General features: G+C 38.4%; 1 protein-coding gene across 4 annotated transcripts in view; it reads right to left on the reverse strand.

Annotated features, from left to right (window-relative positions):
• The window catches only part of LOC124869797 (macrophage mannose receptor 1-like), a 33684-nt gene that overhangs the window by 3819 nt on the left and 8025 nt on the right, over positions 1-21840 (reverse strand). For 3 of the 4 annotated variants that reach the window (XM_047367935.1, XM_047367934.1, XM_047367937.1), the window contains 22 exons: positions 21553-21666; positions 21218-21333; positions 20036-20184; positions 19760-19959; positions 18764-18882; positions 18430-18502; positions 18187-18340; positions 18023-18061; positions 16949-17112; positions 14506-14567; positions 14254-14354; positions 13897-14039; positions 13673-13778; positions 5687-5814; positions 5538-5588; positions 5002-5025; positions 3308-3410; positions 2733-2965; positions 1233-1398; positions 802-972; positions 608-724; positions 302-460 (listed from right to left, as the gene is read on the reverse strand). In XM_047367935.1, coding sequence (XP_047223891.1) covers positions 302-460; positions 608-724; positions 802-972; positions 1233-1398; positions 2733-2965; positions 3308-3410; positions 5002-5025; positions 5538-5588; positions 5687-5814; positions 13673-13778; positions 13897-14039; positions 14254-14354; positions 14506-14567; positions 16949-17112; positions 18023-18061; positions 18187-18340; positions 18430-18502; positions 18764-18882; positions 19760-19959; positions 20036-20184; positions 21218-21333; positions 21553-21666 — 2692 coding nt within the window. The remainder of the gene's footprint in view (positions 1-301; positions 461-607; positions 725-801; positions 973-1232; positions 1399-2732; positions 2966-3307; positions 3411-5001; positions 5026-5537; positions 5589-5686; positions 5815-13672; positions 13779-13896; positions 14040-14253; positions 14355-14505; positions 14568-16948; positions 17113-18022; positions 18062-18186; positions 18341-18429; positions 18503-18763; positions 18883-19759; positions 19960-20035; positions 20185-21217; positions 21334-21552; positions 21667-21840) is intronic. The other variant, XM_047367936.1, reaches the window with a different exon arrangement.

Below are 21840 nucleotides of genomic sequence, written 5' to 3' on the forward strand. Positions count from 1 at the left end.
AATGTATGTAAACGTCTGATTTTGACAAAAGATTTAAAAAAAATCCTTTACATATTCACTCATTATTTTGGTCTCGATAAATATTAATCATTTTCAATAATACAAACTAGTTTCAAAAACTAGAAAAATACAAAATACCCAGTCAGTGGAAGTTGTGGGGAAAATATTACCTTGCTCATCTCTGACATTCTCAGAACCCCTAAAGTATCTAAATCTCACACAATATTATATCACCAGATAGAAATAATGACTCTTTAAAATGATCACAAGTCATAAGAAAAGAAGCTAATAATGAATTTACCTTTAGCTGTTTTGCAGATATATGGTCTGTCACTTCTTTGAGACCCTGTGTGCCATTTCCCATCCAATGCACTTATCATTCCATAGGTGTGATAATTAGGTTGACCTAGATTCCAGTTAGAGTAATCCATGACCTTTTGATCCAACCACATCCACTGCCCTTGAGAGAAATGCAACAATATACATAGTTTTTGTTTTGCTTTATTATGTAAGGTATTTGTATTTCTTACTTTCTTCTTTCTGATAATGATCATAGGTTTAGTAAAACCTTCAGTTCCTTGCCTACAATAGAGTAAAAGGGGCCTACCTTTATGAGTTTTAAACAGGCCCAACCAGTAAGATGTGTGGCTGTCTTGAAATGTTCCTATGTTACCCTGTATGAATTCCTGCTCAAACGGATCTGAAATGCTGGCAAGCCTTCCACCTTCACAAAACATGTAGTTTTATGACGGCATCACACATTTTAAATACCAGAAAATATTTATGGTAGAAAACACCTACCATGTGCCACACAGCTGGTAATTGCATCTGACCACTCCTTCATCTCAGAGAAAAATATATAACAAAAACCTCTGAAAGGTTTCCAGGAATAATGCCGCAATGGTCTAATTGGATCTGTGTCTTCTGGACAATCTCCTGGATAATCTTTTGTGTCTGCTTTTGGTGGTGTATCTGTAAATGACATAGACAGTGGCTCAGAGGGAGAGTAGTCGTCTAGCAATCCAAAAGCCTCCTCCTGGTCATATGACTAGAAAAGTGCTATATGAATTTAGAGAATTGACTGTGATATCAACTTTAAAATGCCACAACACTTCTGAAAATGATTATTATAATTGTAAATTTTAGTATCAAGAAACTTACAAAATAGAACAGAATTTAAAACGTGACTCTTTTAAAATAAACCAAAATAAAGTTAGCATGTTTGGTTTCACCTGTAGACCTCGTGCACACACTGCTGATGTTCTGACTGCAGTTAGCAGTCTTCCATTTTCCATACACATTTACATAGACACAGGTTCCATCTCTACGTGGTTCATTTTCGCCCCAGAATGTAAAGTTAAGAGGCCAGCCTTCAATATATCTAAAATAGTTATTGGTCTGGAAAAACAAAAAGGAAGTTGAAGTACAAAAAAAACAGACTTCATTAGGATCAATTATTTAAAATCTTGGTTTAAAGAAATTTTGACACATTTATAATTCAGTTATACAGATTAAATTGACCTGTGCAGAGCTTTTTAGGACCAAAATATAAACAATACTCTATATATAAAGGCCTTCTACGTGGGCAGAGTATACATGCCATACATTTATTTTTCAATTTAAGCACACATAATTTATCAATCCTTTTAGTCCTTTTTGATTCCCATGCACATTTCTGGTCATGTCTTGAGGGACAATGGGTTTTCTGATATTGCATAGGGCTTTTACAAGGTTATCTGGGTGAATCCTCTATGACCCTCACAGTGAACATCTTTTGAATAACTGTGTGGGTAAAGTCTGAAAACGTCTTTATATTCTCTCCCCTGAAACTCGCCCATTTGCAACTCTTCAGTTTTCTGATGACCCTGATCTGCATACCATATCTTAAATGTGCTTTGACACTATATTTCTAAATAAAAGAGCTGCTCATATTTCACTCCATTTGTCTTTAAAGGCCAAATTTAAATTAGGCAGCCTGACATTCCTCTTAAGACATGCATGTTGCATTTTAAGATATGATTAATAAAACTTAAAAAGCATGGGTTTTATTATAATCTAAAGGATGGAGTCTTATGGAAAATTTTGTTGCTTGCTAAAAGTCTGGGTTCTGATTTTGAACCTATGGTTTAAATTATGTCTTTATCATGTTGATGAACTTTGTGTAGAATAGGTTTGTCTATTTCCACTTTGATAGTTGTCTGCTACACCTGGTCCTGCAGGTGTACCAAAACACAAAAACATTTGTTTGTTTCTTGTTTTTGAAAGCAATTAAGTAATTTTAAAATACACATTTTTGGCAGAAAAAGAACCTGTTGACGGGTAGTGCACTCCCATATTTGTCTGTAACTGTTCCATCTTCAAGCCTATACTTAGCTGAAAACAGTGAATGAGTTATTTTGTGTACAAAAAAGACTTGTGTTTGGCCACTTATTAAAGTTGAAGAAGACAAATTTCGGCTCATCTACCAAAAACAGTCTCTGTGTTGGAAAGATCATCGTTTTAAACATGATGGCTAAAAGTTGTTTTTGATAGCCTGGTCCCAACAAATAGATAAAGCTGTTGAGATGCGCACTACAATACAAAAGTTGTCAGAGAAACGACCCACATGCGGATGTGACTGTGGCATTTTTGTTACTAATCATCAAAATCTTCCTTTGAATAAGTCATTATTGCCAGAGTAGTTGAAATGAGGGTTAACAGATTCACAGCAGTTTGTATAGTCTAATCCTTACCTGAGCTTTGTTGAGTCCAATCCATAGAGGACGGTTGAGATTTAGAGCCAGCAGCTCGATGTACGCCTGTATCCATTGAGTACGAATGCTGGCCAGGTTGGCAGCATCAGCTTCACAGTTCTTCTTAGCTGCATCCCAGGTCATTTGCTGAGCAACAAACTTAATGGAATCATTAAGTATTTTGATGTAGTTGGTAGGAGATTCTGGCTCAGGAGAATCATGGATATTTGGGTCTGTCAATGATGGGGATGGAAGCAAGAATATTTAAAATGATTAATCATTTTTAAATGATGCTGATGACAGAAAGACTATGGAAGACCTGAGGCTGTGAAATTATGCCAGGAGGTCATACTACTTAAAAAAAAAACACCAAAATGCACTTTTCTAGTAAATATGTGATTTAACTCATATGATCAAATAAAGTTTTTATCATTTTAAAAAATATGAAAATAAATAAGCCGGAAAAAATTCGATTAGACCCTAACAAAAATAGGTTTATAAAAACCAAAAGTTATAGATTGATTTCTGCTACACATAACAGCACCACCAACTACTATTACCTAACATTGCCTTACCAACAGCTTTTTGACATATAAATCCATTGGTGTCATTGCACGACCTTGGTATCCATTTTCCAATACCGAGCGAAGGCTTAGTGTTGATTACAGCACATTGTACCTTATATGAAAATATTTGTTATGCAAACAAAAAAAGGTTTCCATTAATGAAAGACATACAACGTAAAATATAACACAAATAGCATACAAAAACAATGCTACGACTGTGTAACTAATCATTTTAAAAACTGTGTGGACAACAGCTTCTCACCAGAACAGTGAGATGCTTCCCTACTAATAATACCTGGATCACCTGAAATAATTGCCTAACAAAGTAAAAAGAGCCTTAAGGGAAGGAGACAAGGAATCATTATTATTATTTATTTGTTTGAATTGCCCTTTCAAAACTGCCGACTAGGCCACCAAAGTGCTTTACAAAGCATACTTAAAAAGAAAAAAAACATTTTATAAAAGGTAAACTAGCAAACAACCAACAACAGAAACAGCAATAAAACTATACAAACCTAAGAAAATCAGTAAATAAGAAAATGTGTCTAAAACCTTTGACCAGTAGGGTATGCACGCTTTTTTAATCTGAAATCATTATTACGAAGCCTGAATTGGATTCTACAAACAATCAGTTCTTAAATTTTCTGTACCTGCTTAACTTATTTTAATGGGGGTGTCCCTCTTTTGACAAGAAGTGAAGACACTAACACAATGACAAAAAAAACTACACAAACCTAATATACCTAATACATAAAATTTAAGGGTGACAAATTTACCAACATGCTTTTTGTTGGACTGTTTGAAGAACCGGGAGTCCCTGGAGACATCTCATGCATGCATGGGGACAGCTGTGCTGAGATTTGAACTCAGTACCTTCTTACCAATCCTTAATATGAATTTCAACTTTTATTTCATTGTGTGCAGTGGCAGTTTTTTCAATTGGCTATTTGGGCAGTCACACTGGGCAGCATTAGAAAGGGGCACCTGCACCAGTTAAAAAATTATAACGTTCTTGTCAGTTGCATCTTGAACAAGTTTTCAATTGCTTTTTTTCATGTGTAGTCAATGGGAAGTTATATTTACATGTTCAACTCTGCAGAATGTTTTCTGTATTCTGATTAGTAAGGGGATGAGAGAAGGAGGGGCTTGCCCAGGGTGCCAGTCATGAAAAAAACTGCCACTGATTGTGTGCTTTGCTTGCAATGACAATAAAGCCATCTGTCCGTGTAATAGAGATAACCACCAGATACAGCCCCAGGTTTGTATTTAGTAAAGGAATTTATTGATTAAGGTACAAGTGTGCATGTTTGATCCATGGATGGATGAACGGATAGATCAAAACTATAAAAACTATTTGCCTCGTTTAGTTGCCTCAATCGTATCTGAAATTGTAACCCAGATATTACGTTTCATTAAAAAAAGCCGGTGACAGTTTATAATATAACCCAAATAGCATGTTACAGTATGATGAACAGTGTGTTAAAATATGACCAAATGCATGATACAGTTAGACAGATAGCATGTTGTTATTAGAAAGAGGTCTGTTTATCCTTCTGTCTTTCTATCTAACCAACATATTTTATGCAGTAACATTACTCATTGTATGATTGCGTATGAATGGCTCACCTTGATTTCAGTAAATGCTCATATAACCTGAATTTAATACTAAAGTGTGAATAAATTGATAGACAAGAACTGCTTACCGCAAGTTTATGCCGGAATCGCATCTAAAAAATGGAACCAGATGTTGAAACATTTACAGAAATTATTTAGCAAACTTTACTTAAATAGTCATGGTTCAAAACAATTATATTTACAGAACTCTCAATCAATTGTGCATGTTACAAACTAGTGAGACATGAGGTGGTACACAACACAGCAAATCTACACAAATCATCCATTTCCAGTGTTCAATTTAGAGGCTTCGTTATCAAAGATAATTTGGAAATTATGCCTTTTGTGCCCTTTTTATGCATATCAATGATTCCGTTATTATTTCTTTTAAATAGGTTTTACATTATTTAACATTATTATTATTATTAATATTATGAGTGCACAGAAGGGACTATGGTAAATTGATAGTTTGCTAGTTTGTTCAGTAGTTATAGATGTTGGATTACATTTATTATGTATTTATTTCATTTATTATACACTTCCTACTTTTAAGCATTTTTGTCTACATGATTTATGCTAGGTCTACTATATACTGTGTCTGGGTAAAGTGAGTTTTGCATGTTACCTGAAATCTGTTGTCATTGAAAGCGAAACTGTGTGGACGGGGAGTTTGTTGCTAAAATGAGAGACCCAAAAATATTGCATTTTGGCACATTTATCATCACTAAGTCATTTTTTTCATTTGTAAACACAAATCAGATAGTGTTCACTTACTTGCAAATTGAGATTGACATATGACCTTGGTTGTCCATCAGTCCAGTAAAACCCATTCTTATAAGCACTATGAAAACCAATCCACAGGTCTGTGGTGGGTTTGTTAGCCATTTGAGACATTAAAAACACTGTAAATAAAAAAAAAAATAATTTAAGCTTTAGCTGGGGGGGCTACAAACTCCCGTGAATAGACATAAGCTGGTACATAATTAAACTGAAAGTAGTTTTAAATGTATTTTTTAAAACAGGGACAGTCCATAATAAATGATTTTTTACTATCATACCAACTCTCATTTACCTGTTAAGGTACGTAATTCAGACTCATATGAATGAAGAAATGCACAGCATTACTAAGTGTTAGGTTGAATATATATATATATATATATATATATCCGCCAGTACCCATTAAAGCCAGAAGCTGAGGAAGGGATTAAACCAGTAATACAGGACATGCTGAAATCAGGTATTTTAAGAGAAGCACTTGAAACAATGTGTAACACCCCCATATTTCCTGTACAGCAAGCACACACAGGGAAGTGGAGGATGGTGCAGGATTTGAGGCCCATAAATGAAATCGTAGAACACGCTGCGCCAGATGTTCCAAATCCTCACACTTTATTACATTCACTAACTCCTGAAAAACGGTACTTCTCAGTGGTAGATTTGAGTAATGCCTTCTTCACAGTGCCCCATCATAAAGACTCAACACCTTTTTGTCTTTCAGTATAGAGGGAAAAAGTATACATACACAAGGCTCCCCCAGCGATTCAGTGAAAGCCCCCATGTATACACCCAAGCTCTCAGACACTCAATGAGCACATGCCCAATACCAAAACACAGTCCGGTCCTGCTATACGTGGATGACATTTTGATAGCTTCTGACACTGAAGAACATTGTGAAGAAGCAACTATAATAGTGCTAAAACATCTGCATAAAACCGGACATAAGGCCTCCAAAAGTAAACTCCAGTTCTGTAAAACAGAAGTGGTGTATTTAGGACATGTCCTGTCTCAACAGTAGAAAACTACTAGACAGCAGGAAACAAGCAATACAGGAGGCCCCCGAACCAAAAACAAAACAGCAAATGATGTCCTTCTTAGGGTTATGCAATTTCTGCAGAGAATGGTTGACAAATTATGCAGCTATAGTAGAACCCTTACAGTCAATAATATATGGAAAAGCCATGGCACTGAGAGACAACATTACCTGGACACCTGAGTGTGAAGAAGCATTCATAAACTTAAAACAGCTGTTACAAACAACAGTAACCTTGGCTTTACCAAACTATCACCAACCATTCACACTTTGTGTTGATGCATGCCAAGGGTACATGAAAGCCGTCATAACACAGCCATTTGGGACAAAAGACAGGCCACTAGCATTTTATTCTAAGAAATTTGATCCAGTGGCTGCAGGATTTCCTGCCTGCCTGCAGGCTTGTGCAGCAGCAGCAGAAGCTGTGAAACTCACAGCTGAACTAGTGTTATGTCATCCCCTGACACTGAGAGTTCCACACTCAGTGTCTCTAGTGCTGTTGCAAACCTCACTTCCCTTTCTGACTCATGCCAGGCATATTACATTAGCCTCACTGTTGCTCTCACAACCAAACATAACATTGCAGAGATGTGGTCCTTTAAACCCAGGCACGTTAGTAGCCACACCCGAAGATGGAGAGCCAACTGAAGATAAAATCCTGGAAGCAAAATCACTCCCACACTTGCTCAGCACAAACAGCAGAATTGTATGCTGTGATTCGAGCATGTGAATTATATGAGGGCAAAGCATTTACTATATTTAGTGACAGCCAATATGTTTTCAGCTCTGTACACCACCATGCAAGAATCTGGAAAAATAGAGGCTTTAAAACATCAGCAGGGACAGCACTAACGCACTTTGCTCTGTTAAAAAGACTTCTATCAGCAATACAGTTGCCATCACAGATAGCACTGTGTAAATGTAAAGCAGGTCAAAATGATGATACAATGGAAACCAGAGGAAATAACTTTGCAGATGCTTCTGCAAAGGTTGCATCGAAACTACCCCTCACACTGAACATGTCAGATCTACTATTTATAGACACAGATGTGCTGAAAGACTCACAACAATCTGTAAATCCAGCAGAAAAAAAAAAAAAAACTGGTTAAAAAGAGGAGCTGTAAAAACAAATGACATCTACCATTTAGAAAATAAACCAATACTACCAAAACATTTATGCAAAACAGCGGCTACGGTGACCCATGGAAAACCCATGTGTCAAGAAGACGAATGGAACATATAGTAAACCAACAATTTTATACTATAAATTTTTCAGACTACGCAAAAAACTTTTGCAGGGCCTGCATTATTTGTTGTAAACACAACCCACAGGGAAACATGAGGCCCAAAGAGGTCAATTCCCACTAGCTGAACATCTGTTCCATACCATACATATGGATTTTATTGAACTATCATGGTCACAAGGGAAGAAATACTGCTTAGTAATCATAGATGCCTTTTCCAGGTGGGTAGAGATATATCCAGCCAAACACTGTGATGCACTAACAGTGGCAAAAAACTTAGTAACACATTTCTTCCCCACATACGGCATTCCTCGTATTATCAGATCAGAAAATGGAACGCACTTTGTTAACAGCACAATAGCTCTATGTTCCACAGCCTTGGGTTTTCAGCTAAAAAACACTGTTCCTACCACCTCCAGAGCGCAGGCTTGGTGGAAAGAACAAATGGAACTATAAAAACTGGATTAAGGAAAACAGTGGAAGAAACAGGGAGGCCCTGGCCAGACTGCCTCTCTTTAGTACAGTTATGGATGAGAATAACACCTAATCACACTGGCCTCACCACATTTGACATAGTGCATGGAAGACCTTTTCCATTACCATCAGAAATGAATGACATTGAAAAAGCACAAAAAGAAATCTCACTAGCTGAATGGATGAATACAATGTTACAAACAAAAGAAACACAGTTGTCCAGTAGTCTGCCAGTAAACTCTGCTCCTACTCCACAGAACAACCTGAGACCTGGGGACCTGGTCCTGATCAAAACGCTCTGGAGCACCCCTTGCTGGGAAGGACCCTACCAAGTTCTCCTGACCACGCCTACAGCATTAACAATAGCAGAAAGACCATCCTGGATTCACAAGAGCCGTTGCAAGCCAGTCTTACAGGAGCCAATTCAACCGATGGAGTAGCAGGGAGATGTCCGGTTACAAAGGGGCTGGTGACCCATAGGGCCCAGTGTCTCAAACCCGGCGAAGAAACCAACTAACCTGCATTTATTTAGTATGGCTCCCTGCAAAATGTGGACAGGCCTTATAGGGCTAAGCATTGCACTCGCATTAGGACTCTTTTTCTGCTTACAGCAGGCTCCACAGGACACAGGGCCCCACCGGAAAAGATGGACACCTGATGGATCACTTCTCAGACCCCTAGGAGAGGGGGACAGAGGACATCCGTTTCTGCAGAACTACTGGTATCGTTATGTGTATGACAGTCAAATCCCAAAACAAAACTGATTGTTATGTATGTTCATACATGCCCACACACTCCTTGGGCCCCACAGTCTATGCTAAAGCTATGAATAAATCTCAAGCCAAGTGTGCCGCCTCATTCGGAGGAAGTGGATATCTGTATTACCTTTTAAAGGTTGATGACAATGACCCATACACAACAGGATTAAGAAATGGCACTTGCGACACTATGTTCTGGGTAGATTTTAATGCTCTGAAGCAAAAAACAACAGTACAGTTCACAGTACACCTTGAAAAAGATATCAAAGTGTTTAATCACACCATGTGTTATGAACAAAACACGGGCAGCATTTTAACAGGGAACACCACAGATTGTCAAGCAGACACTGATTCATGTGGAAGGTGCCCCAGTGAATCACTCTGGAGTAAGCAACGGCACTTATTGGGTCCAGGGTGTTGCTTGGCTGTGTGGAAATAATGCTTATTTTGTTCTACCCCCCAGCTGGTATGGTGTCTGTGCACCCATTTTCATATCAGACCACACAATTCTAATAAAAATAGAGCAACTGCCCCCTAGACACAGCAAAAGACACACCACAACTGTAAAACCACATGACAGTGTATGGGGAACCAATGTCCCAGATGAATTTAAACACTGGTCCACAAATGAAAAGGTAATCCTGTCCCTTCTTCCCTGCATCGGGGTAGGTAAAGTCATGCTGCGCCTAGAAACCCTAGACTACCGCCTGGGATTGTTTCTTAATAATTCCATAATAGTAGAAGATGCCCAGAACCAACAAATTGATGCTATGAGGGGTATGGTAATACAAAACCGTATGGCTTTGGACATATTAACAGCCTCATCTGGAGGTGTTTGTATATTGTTAAATAACACCTGTTGCACTTATATCCCAGACAACATCCATTCTGAAAACATGACAAAAGCTTTAGATCACTTAAAAGACCTTCAAATGGCCATGGCTAACAATCACATCACAGCCACAAATTCTTGGTTTGACTGGATGATTCAGGGAGGATGGATGGGGTTGATAAAAATTTTCTTTGTGACTACTGTGGCATTTTTGATAATCATGTGTCATCTCTCCACTTGCATTATCCCATGCTGTAAATTAATGATCAATAGAATAGTAAGCCAATCTGTCACAGTTGCTTATGCCTCCCTAAATCAAGAAGAAACTGAAAAATATTTCACTGACCTTGACAAAGAACTTTCACTATATGACAATGGTGTAAATAATGTTTTTGACACTGTTACATTAAAACCTCATAACAATGATCTTGCAGCTGAAAATCTAACAAGAAGCGACTGTTTAAGTGATGACACATGAGAGTTTGTAATCGCATTTATATCCTTTTATTATTCATTTTTGTATTTCTATATTGCATTACATTTTGTGTTTATGATTTTGCTTGGATGCCCCTCTACCATTTGGTGGCTGCCTAAGACAGAGGGGTCTTGTGAGTATTTTCATGCCTTATAGTTCAGTTTCCGTCTGACAGGTTTTTCGCTCACACAGAGGGTGCCCATAATTATTCCTTTTATGATTTTACTGTTTGATGTATTTGTTCATGATAAACAGGGGGGACTGTTAGGTTGAATGTATATATGTATATATATATATATACATTCAACCTAACATATATATATACTGGTGTCAGTTACTCTCTCGCAGCGAGTAGAAAGAGTCTCTGTCTCACTTCTGTTTGATTGACTGTGGTTTGACCTGATCACTCAATCCATCCTAACACTAAGTACACCAGATTGTGGCCCAAGGATAATTTACATCTGTTTTCGCACATTGGTGTAAAGACATAACATACATACATAAGACAATAGACATATAAGCACACCTGAAAGTGCACTCACAAAACATCGATGTAAAACAATAACATATAAATAACACTGACATATAAAATGACAGATTGGATGAAGTCCAAAAAAACAGTCAAAGTTACCATTTTAAACATGAATGACAAATATATTTCCATGCTTGTTATGCATTTGAAGCATGATTGACTGACTTATGCCCCAAAAGCTGATGCATGTATTTACCATTGCTAAAAGGCTTCTGCCCAAAGACCTATTGTGCATGTTTAACATTCCTTGTTTTTTGCACATATTAAACATGATGTAAGGACCTTAGCCCCCACCTATTGGACAAATGAATCACGATCACAAAATTAGTGAACTCTCAGCCACATCTCTAACCTACTGCAGAACTTTATTATTTTGGGGTAAAAATAAGTTTTATTTATTAGTTTCCTCATTTCTCTTTTGTGTATTCTATGATGTATTGTTATGTTTTAAACTTTTCAAAATTGCTCATATTTCCTAAATAACCTTAGATTGTGGGAGAGGTTGAGCGATATCAACTAGAAATAGTCGGGCGGGTGGGTTTGCTTGTTGCCCCCCAGCTCAGCTGTCTCGTGTTGGGGTTTACCTCAGTGGACAGGTCTTTGACTGTCGTTTGCTTGTTGCTGTGGCCGTAAGGTCTGTGGTGTCTGTCGCGGCAATCCCCAAACCCGGTGGTGGACACTGGCAGTAAGGGATGCTGTCAAGCTGAAGAATGAGTCCTATTGGCTGTGGTTGGCTTGTGGGACTCCTGAGGCAGCTGACGGGTACCATGAGGCCAAGCGTGCCACGGCCCTGGCAGTGGCAGAGGCAAAAACTCTGGCCTGGGAGGAGTTTGGTGAGGCCATGGAGAAGGACTACCGGTTGGCCTTGAAGCTATTCTGGTAAACAGTCCGGTGCCTCAGGAGGGGGAAGCAGTGCTTCGCCAGCACTGTTTACAGTGGGGGTGGGGAGCTCCTGACCTCGACTGGGGACCTTATTGGGCGGTGGAAGGAGTACTTCGAGGATCTCCTCAATCCTTCCGTCATGCATTCCCTGGTGAAGCAGAGGCTGGGGACTCAGGGTTGGACTCTTTCATCACTCTGGCTGAAGTCACGGAGGTGGTTAAAAAGCTCTGCGGCGGCAGGGCTTCGGAGGTGGATGAGACCCGCCCTGAGTACCTCAAGTTTCTGGATGTTGTGGGGCTGTCATGGTTGGCACGCCTCTTCAACATTGCGTGGCAGTCGGGGACAGTGCCAGTGGTAAGGCCTACGACAGGGTATTGGAGAGGAGAGTCTGGCCAATAGTCGTACCTCGGCTTCAGATGGCAGTGTGGTTTTCGTCCCAGTTGTGGAACACTGGACCAGCTCTACACCCTCTGCAGGATACTCAAGGTTTCATGGGAGTTTGCCCAACCGGTCCACATGTGTTTTGTGGACCTGGAGAAGGCATCCGAGTCCCTCGTGGTGCCCTGTAGGGGGTGCTCCAGGAGTATGGAGTCGGGGGCCCTATATTAGGGGCCATCTGGTTTGATCCGCATTGCCGGCACTAAGTCGGACCTGCTCCCGCTGCATGTTGGACTCCGGCAGGGCTGCCCTTTGTCACCGGTCCTGTTTATAACTTTATGAACAGGATTTCTAGAAGTAGGCAAAGGCCAGGAGGGGTCTAGCTTGGGGACCAGTGGATTTCGTCTCTTCTTTTTGCAGATGAAATGGTCCTGCTTGCCCCCTCTAGCCAAGATCTATAGTATGTGCTGGACGGTTTGCAGCCGAGTGTGAAGCGGCTGGGATGAAGATCATCTCATCCAAATCCAAGGCCACGGATCCTGACCAGAAAAGGGGGGTTTGTCCTCTTCAGGTTGGAGGGCAGTTCCTGCCTCAAGTGGAGGAGTTCAAGTATCATGTCTTGTTCATGAGTGAGGGAAGAATGGAACGGGAGATCGACAGACGGATCGGTGCATTGCAATGGTGACGCTGTGCTGGTCCGTTGTGGTGAAGAGAGAGTTGAGCTGAAAAGCGCAGCTCTCGATTTATCGGTCAGTCTATGTTCCTACCCTCACCTATGGCCATCAACTTTGGGTCATGACCAAAAGAACGTGATTCCGGAAACAAGCAGCTGAAATGAGCTTCCTCCGCAGGGTCGCCGGGCACTCCCTTAGAGAGCTTGGCCATCCGGGAGGAGCTCGGAGTAGAGCCGCTGCACCTCCACATCGATTTCCCTTTTGTGTATTCTCGATCTATTGTTATGTTTTAACTTTTCAAAATTGCACATATATCCTAAATAACTGCTTTAATTCTGTATTGTATAAAATGGCATGGACTGGTTACCAGTTTCATGGTACCTTGGTATAAAAAAGTTACAAATTCAAAACTGTAAACATTTTCTATCGTGGCATTCTTACTGTTAAAAGTCATTTTAATGAAATATTTAAAAAGTGCCTAAGTTTTTTCTAGCTGTATGGAGCAAGTAGTGCAAAGCTGACCCTCCCCTGCAGGTTTCTGTGCACTGTTCTTTAGCTGGCTGAGAAAAGGCTTAATAGACTTTTCTTGCACCTGTAACACACATTCGGCTGTTTGGTTTGGAATGTATATGGATTTTTGGACATAATCATCAGAAACAGCTAGGATTAAGACAATGTGAAGATTTTAGGATGACACGAACCTTGCGTATGTCTTGACGAAATAGAAGCCAAGTTTCCACCCAAGTCTCTGCATTGTTGCCTTGCTGCATCCCATGTTAAATTCTGGTTGTTTACAATCTTGTAACACTGGAGTTGGGTCACAAAGTTTACATAATAGAAGAATGCTTTTGATATTAAAAAGACTATGTGTATAATTCTGTCCTATAGCTAGTTATTTATTAACATTTTGAGACGGAATTCTCACCTTAAAGTTCATCTTTTTCCAGGTATCTTCACAGCCACCTTTTGGTGGCAAAGTAGGAGCCACAGTGGCATTGGCAGGTGGTAAGCTACTGCGTTTACAAATAGACTTAAATTCAAATCCGCAGTTATAATCATGCCAAAAGCCTGTGAAAGAGCCCAAAATAATGAAATTACCACAATTTAGTATCATACACAGAACTAACCTTTTTATCTTGTGAATTTCATCCCTAGTGGCTGCTTTTTGTGCTAACTATACCATTAAAAAGCAAGGAATAAAAATGTAAGGATGACACATGTAATACTTTACCTCATCATTTTGTTTTTTATTTTGTAATGAAAAGTGATACCTATTACTCACCATTATGAGGCACCATGACAACACAGTTCTCATCAAAATTTCTGAAATCAGGCTGATGATCTTCCCACCACTGGAATGTCATTGGAGAACCATCTATCCATCTTATTGCAGCACAGAGAAACAAGTCAGTTATTTGTCAAAACTCACTTATTGAGAGGAAAGTACTTATCCAATAATTAAGATTTAATTTAATTATTAATTATTAAGTTTTAACAAATATTTTTCACAAATATGTATTTAATTTGTACTCACTGAACACTTCTGTCAAGATCCACAGTCAAACCGATCCAGAAATTAATATCTCCTGAGTATATCTAGAGTCAAATAGGTTCATTTTATTGTAGGAATGCAGAGCTATGAGAGCCAGAAAAATTGTATTGAAACAAAAAACACCAGATACAAGTTTTTCTACAACAAACAAGCTCAAGCAAATAACATGTCCCCTCCACTTCATTACATGAGCACATAGCAAAACCAAGTTGCGTTATACTAAGCTAAGAAAACTTTGTTTCTGATGTTCAATTCAATCCAATTCAAAACATTTTATCCGCAGGGGGCATTTAAAAGAGGTACGTAGAGCATACATAAAAGAAATAAAAATACCTAAATAGTGACCTCAGTGATGAGATTTTTCTGCCAAAAATATATTATTACAAAACGCCAGGTAATTAACACCCATTTGAATCTCATCACTGTTCTTCATTAAGCCACTATCCAGCAAACTGTGAAGAGACTCGCCTCTGCCCAAGGCAATGGTGTGTCACGTGATCAGATAAGTGTAATCTGATTGGCTAAAAGACAATTGCCTCGATCAAGTGCTGATTGCTTTGGCTTGAGTCACCAGAAGGTCAACACAGTCGCAGGCAAATTTTTGCAGGCAAATTTTTTCAGGTGAATTTCTGCAGGTGAATTTTTTCAGGCGAATTCTTGCAGGTGAATTTTTGCTGGCAAATTTTAAGAACAAAAACAAATTCACATACATAATTGCACTGGAGAAAGTCAACACATTCGCAGGTGAATTTTTTCAGGTGAATATCTGCAGGTGAATTTTTTCAGGCGAATTTCTGCAGGTGAATTTCTGCAGGTGAATTCTTTCAGGCGAATTCTTACAGGTGAATTTTTGCTGGCAAATTTTAAGAACAAAAACAAATTCACATACATAATTGCACTGGAGAAGGTCAACACATTTGCAGGTGAATTTTTGCAGGCGAAGGTTTTCAGGTGAATTTCTGCAGGTGAATTTGGTGAAAAATTGCTGGGCTTTGTCCCGCCCATCGGACGCTCAGCGTCTCTGGGGGTCTATGGGGAATTGGGCTGGCCTCGGCTGGCCCGGACGCTCAGCTTCTGCATGATGATTGGATGATCTGTCTGAGGTTGAATTCCTTTTTGATTGACAGCGAATCAGCGATCTTGAAATTGAGCTTCCCCTCCTTGAAAGACCAGAATCCGCCACTGGTTTGTACCAATCCAATTATGCTACAGTTAAGGTGGACTATCAGAAAGCTAGAGGGCAGGTTAAAAGCTACTTCTGTTTTCACTCTAATTTGTGAAAATTTTGATTTCTTACCTGGGAGGATCATACTAATTTTAAAGGTTGGGCTGATAAGGGTATATCAAAATTACTTGATTTATTGGAAGGCTCTATCCTGATGTCATATGACCAACTATTTAGAAAATACAATGTTCCAAACAGGATTTTTTGATACTTACAAATTAGGGATTTTATTAGGAAGGACACAACACTTTTGGTCTGTCAGGACATATCACAGATAAAATGACAACTTTTTCTGACCAAATCTACTGCCTCTATCGGCAGCTTCCACAATGTTCTTTAGTGTCTCAATGTAAGAAAAACCTCTTATTTAAAGGAGTTGTGGAAAAAGGAACTTTGTAGTAATATCACTGATGATATGGAATAATTCTTGGATAAATGTGGAAACCTTAAGTGTCTGTAACAGATTCAGAGCTACCCAGCTTATGATTCTTTATAGAGCTCATATTTCACCTTATTTCAGGCAAAAATTCAAATCTATCTTCACAGTGCTTGAAGTGTAAAACTGAGACTATGGGATTTTTAACTTTCTGTGCTAGAAAATGTATCCTTCTGAACTGGATATCTGAAAAAAAATCCCTCAAAGACTCAATGGCAGAAAGTTGTACTTGACCACTTTTCTTTAGATTACCTCACATGCCAGTTACACTATAAAGATGAAACATGGGGTCCTTTTTTATCTTATCATGAAACTATTATCTCCACAACTCTCACAAGAGCTTTTGTTCTATAATGGTACTATACAGTCTCGATAAGGTTCAAAACTCATTACAAGTGCTATTTCCCTTTTTTTTTCTTTTTAGTATCTATGTATGTGTCGTTACTAATAGACTGTGACACCTGATTAATGTATTTTTATGTGCCCACTTACTAAATTAAGCAGACATGTCATGTTATTGGGGGAGTGGTGGCCTAGTGGTTAGAGCACGAGGTTTGTGTTCTGGAGGGGACACAAGGGGCTGGGTTTGTATCCCACAGATTGCCACTCTGGGTCCCTGAGCAAGACCCTTAGCCCCAGAATGATCCCCGGGCGCCGCACAACGGCAGCCCACTGCTCCCTATAAGGGATGGGTTAAATGCAGAGGGTCTAATTTCCCCTCGGGGATCAATAAAGTATCAATTATTATTATTATTATTTCTCACCTGTTTCCACAAAAAGACATTTTCATCTTGACTGCTGAAGGTTACCAGGTCACTATGTCTCTCTTTGCAGAAACGCCGAGCATCTTCCATGGCCTCTAACATAATGTTTATATAATACTGATTCCCTTTCCATTCCAACCATCCATCAGAGGTGCGGTTGTAGTCTTACAGTCACAGAAATACAAGATACATTTAAATTAATGTTAAATGTAATCTACACATACATTTCATTTCAAGTTTTCGTACAACTTTAATTTTTTTCACATTTTGTCATGTCACAACAACAAATTTCCATGTATTTCTTTAGTATAGATTAACACAAAGTAGCAGGTACCTGTAAAGTGAAAGGAAGGGAAGAGTAAACATGGTTTTAAAAATAATAAAAACCTGTAGGATGCATTTAGATTATGTACCTTTTAATCAGATTTTAAATAAAATCCAGTGCAACTAACACTCTTAAGAAGTCACACCAATTAGTAAACAGTTTTTCTCAGTATAAATACAGCTTTCCTGTAAAGGCCACAGAGGTTTGTTAGAGAATACTGGTGGACAAATAGCATCATAAAGACCAAGGAACACTACAGACAGCTCCAGCAGTGTGGAGGTTTAAAGCCAGGTTAGGTTATCAAACAATACCCCAAGCTTTAAGCCCTAAAAAGAATGTTCTCCAAGGTAACACTGAACATCACCCTGAACACACTTTCCACATGATAAAACGGGATATTCATGTATTAGAATGGCCCAGACAAAGTCTAGACCTAAGCCCAATATTAAACCTAATTACTTCAAGTACATACACAACTTAAATAGCTCAAAGCATAATTCAAAAGAAAAACATTAACATTTTTATTGAAAAATGAAAACAAATTTTAAATATATTGAGGGTAATAAAAAATATCTGCAGATTTTTAAATCAAACTTCTGTAACACAGATGTTCTATTAAATGTCACTTACAGCAACTCACACCTTTTATCAGCAAAATGTGAATCAATAGTATCTGTATGATTATTATTATATAACATTACATTACATACATTCTTCTGACCAAATATTTAAACTAATGATGAACTCACCTGGAGTAACAGGGGGTGGAGGTGGCATTGGTGTGACTCCTGTGAATGCATACAAATAAGTTTTTAGCATTGCCTACTTCAAAGAGTCAAATAGTTTTATATCTGGACATGTAGTGTACACATACAGGATAATATTGTATTGAACTGACATAAACAAGATTTACCTGTAGGGATTTGACAAACCCAGGAATTGTACTTTTCACATTGTTGATCATACCAAGACCCTGCCCTGTCCCACTTTGTTGAATACATTTCAACACAAGATTCAGCATTGTTTTTATTATTTGGCTCCCCATCTTTCCAGTGTTGAAAGTTTACCTGTTGACAAAAGCAACAGCAATGAACCCATTTACAAATAGCTCAGTAACAAATTCTGCAGCAATAAAGATAGACAATTGTGGACATACTGGCGATCCATCACTCCACATATGACCGGCGCTTGAGTCAGGGGCACTAAGTCCAATCCAAGCAATTTCATAGCTATAAAGTACAAATTCATGATTAGTACTAGATATGAATGTGTAAAATTTATTACACAGATATATTATTTGTTTCGTATTTAATAATTACTATATAGTTGCAATGTTTGGGCAAAGACTGTTATCCCTAGAAGCTTCTAAAATGCTACTGCACAGACGTGATGTTGACTCAGACCAACTGAAAACTTAGTCAAGGATTTCACTGAATAGCTGATGGTTGTTTATGTTATGTTATGTATATACAAAGCTCTGTATATTGTACATTGTTGGCATCAGAGGCAGCTCAGCAGCACTATGGATGCTTAGAAGGTCTCCTCCAACAGCTGTGCAGTAATCTCTGGCCTCAAACCATGTCCTCTTGTTTGAATGCCCTGAATATACCTTAAACACAAGAAAAAACACTTGTAATCTGATGTGCCATGATCTCTGTATTTTAATATCCAGCTGATAACAATTTTATGCAAGAAGTCTAGGTAATCACTATACTATAACATCATCAATCTTAGACAAGTTAATTGTTCATTGCCTCTGTGGCCTTGTTCAGTGCCAAATTGACTTTATATAAAACCGTATTCTATAAAATAGTGGCTTTCTCCATCCTTTATTGACACCAAGCAGAGACATCTTTTAATGATTTTTACCCTCATTAAATTTTTCTAATCAGTTTACTTTAATTTTTAAGTCTTTGAAAAGTCTTAAGTCTTTCTTAATATAGAATAATGTTAATTTTTCATATCATGGCTCATATTAAGCAGCTGTTGAATGTTTAAAGCTGAAAAAAGGAAACTTATGACCTTAAACTAATTTGTTATATTAGACTATGGAGAAAGTACTGCTGCCATTTAATCTTGTGATTATTATATATCATATAGTGATCATCACATGTAGTAAAAAGGAGCACATCATGTAAAGTCCATAAGATAACTGTGGCTCGGTGAGAAGAGTAGTTGTCTTGCAATCCAAACGTTGTGGGTTTGATTCCAGCTTCCTCCTGCCACATGTCAATGTGCCCCTGGGCACAGCAATTAACCTCAAATTGCCTACCAATCTGCTTATCAGTGTATGAATGTGTGTGCCTTAGTGAGTGTGTCTGGGTGAATGTGGCTGAATGTAGAGTAAAGCTCTTTGAGTGGTCAGGCTGACTGGAAAGGCACTATATAAGATCAGTCCATTTACCATTTATGAATTAAAGCAGTTTTAGGTATATACTTAGGATGTGAGTGTAGTTCATCCAATAAATAGAGGTGTTCAATTATACCTTATAGCAGAAATGTTTTGACATGACTTTGGTCCATCCAGCTGCACACTGGACAGAGGGAACAGTTGGTGGTGCAGGAGTCAAAACTGCCCCCTCTGCCAGATGTTTACAGATGTACTTCTCTTTATTGATACAAGGCAACACATCCCAGAGGCCCGCAGAACTACCAGTTGCCATTGACACACAACCCTGGTGGTGGCCTTGTCAGAGAAATTAAAAGCTGTCATTTTAAAAATTACTTTTAAATACATTTTACAAACAGAAAGGTTTCTGTACCTGGCATTTCACTATTCCAGTGGGTATATTTCACATGGGCAGTGCTGGTCCACTCAAAAACTTCTCGGTTCTTCTGGTTTGACAGCCCTAACCAGAAATGTTTCTCTGGTCTCAGGCCCACCAAGCTGACAAGGAAAGCATTATCCAGCCTAGAGAAATGTACAGTTTGCCACTGAGTAATGATGCAAATCAAATGTATTTTGTGTATTCATTGGAGGCAAAATGGCTGAACAGCAAGTGCATCTTTCAAAAATTGGGTGGCTTTGTATATTGACATTTGCACAGTAAAAACAGCATTTGATTCTTATCACTTCTTAAAATTTGTCGCAGACCATCAGATATTAAAGAATGCTTGACATCATATATTTAATAACTAGGACAAGATACATTAGCCATTTAATTTCACCGCATTAATAAATAGCTTCTAAGCAGCTTTCAGGAGCAATTGCTTGAGGTGACCATGTCCTTAATGTTGTTGTTGTGTCATGTCAACATGAAGGACATGGTCACAGGATATGTTGTGAAGAACTTTGGTTCCTTCTTTTTTTAAATGGTAAATGGACTGAACTTATATAGCGCTTTTCCAGTCACACAGACCGCTCAAAGTGCTTTACACTAGAGCCACATTCACCCAATCGCACTCACTAACGCTCACACATTCATACACCGATACGCAGATCGGTAGACAACTTGAGGTTAAGTGCCTTGCCTGGGGGCACATTGACATATGGCAGGAGGAAGCTGGAATCGAACCGGATGATAGCATTTTTTAAATTCCAGACCAGCAAAAAGCCAAAATATCTTTCTTTAATAAATATTGTCACAATTTATGTTGACCATTTTCTAGTCTACACTTATTTACACATGGGTCCAACTTACTTGATTTTAATGGAATCAGTAAGGAAACAACAATTTACTTCTTCATACACTGCTTGCGTTTTTGTAAGTGTTAAACAGACACTCACCCATTAAAATCCATCATGTATTTTTGTTCATTTGAGCCTGCTCCTACATCATTTTATAATGTGACAAAGACCAGAACACCCTTTAACCCATTTAAGGTCAATACTTACTAAGTGATATGCTTAAGTTTCAGTATAACTATGGTTTCTTATTTCAACATATAGTAAACATATAGATAGTCTGTTCATAAGGTGTTTCAATCCTAATCAAGATTTTTACCTGCTTGAAACATCAGCCAAGTACGAATCGCTTCTTTTGCAATCATCTTTTGCTTCATCAAATGTCTTTGTCTCACTCCCGATATAGTAGCAGTAGGAGCTATATCGTTTCCAACCCTTTCAAAGGAAAAAATATTTTCTCACATGGTCATGGCTGTAGATAATTTAACTCTTTCATTGTCCTGCCTTTGTCATTACTGGCATTGAATCAGGAGACATTTCCTGCCTGATTTTATAAATATGCTACTTTTACACAGGCAAACAGGAAAATAACACTACTCTCTTGAATTTGTTGTCAGAACATGTTAGATTTTATAAAGACACATTTTCACTCACGGGTTTGCATCCTGGATTCTGCTTTATTTCATCTCCAGAGGGTTCAGAGGTGCTTCTTTTCATACAAATGAAACCATGTTTCTCCTTACAATTACGGTCAACCCAGTTCCCGCTCTGCAAGGAAAAATGGACAAAAGGATTCAACCTAAAACCAAGCTGTTCCAACATCTATTTAACCCAGAGAAGTTGTCATTATACAGAAGCTAACATTATTTTATTTATATGTTAATCTTGTATCATTTTTAAAGTGTACCTTAGTGTTCTTGGTTGTGTATAAAAAATGTACTT

This window comes from Girardinichthys multiradiatus, chromosome 6 (assembly GCF_021462225.1).
Source record: "Girardinichthys multiradiatus isolate DD_20200921_A chromosome 6, DD_fGirMul_XY1, whole genome shotgun sequence".
NCBI classification, from domain to species: domain Eukaryota; kingdom Metazoa; phylum Chordata; class Actinopteri; order Cyprinodontiformes; family Goodeidae; genus Girardinichthys; species Girardinichthys multiradiatus.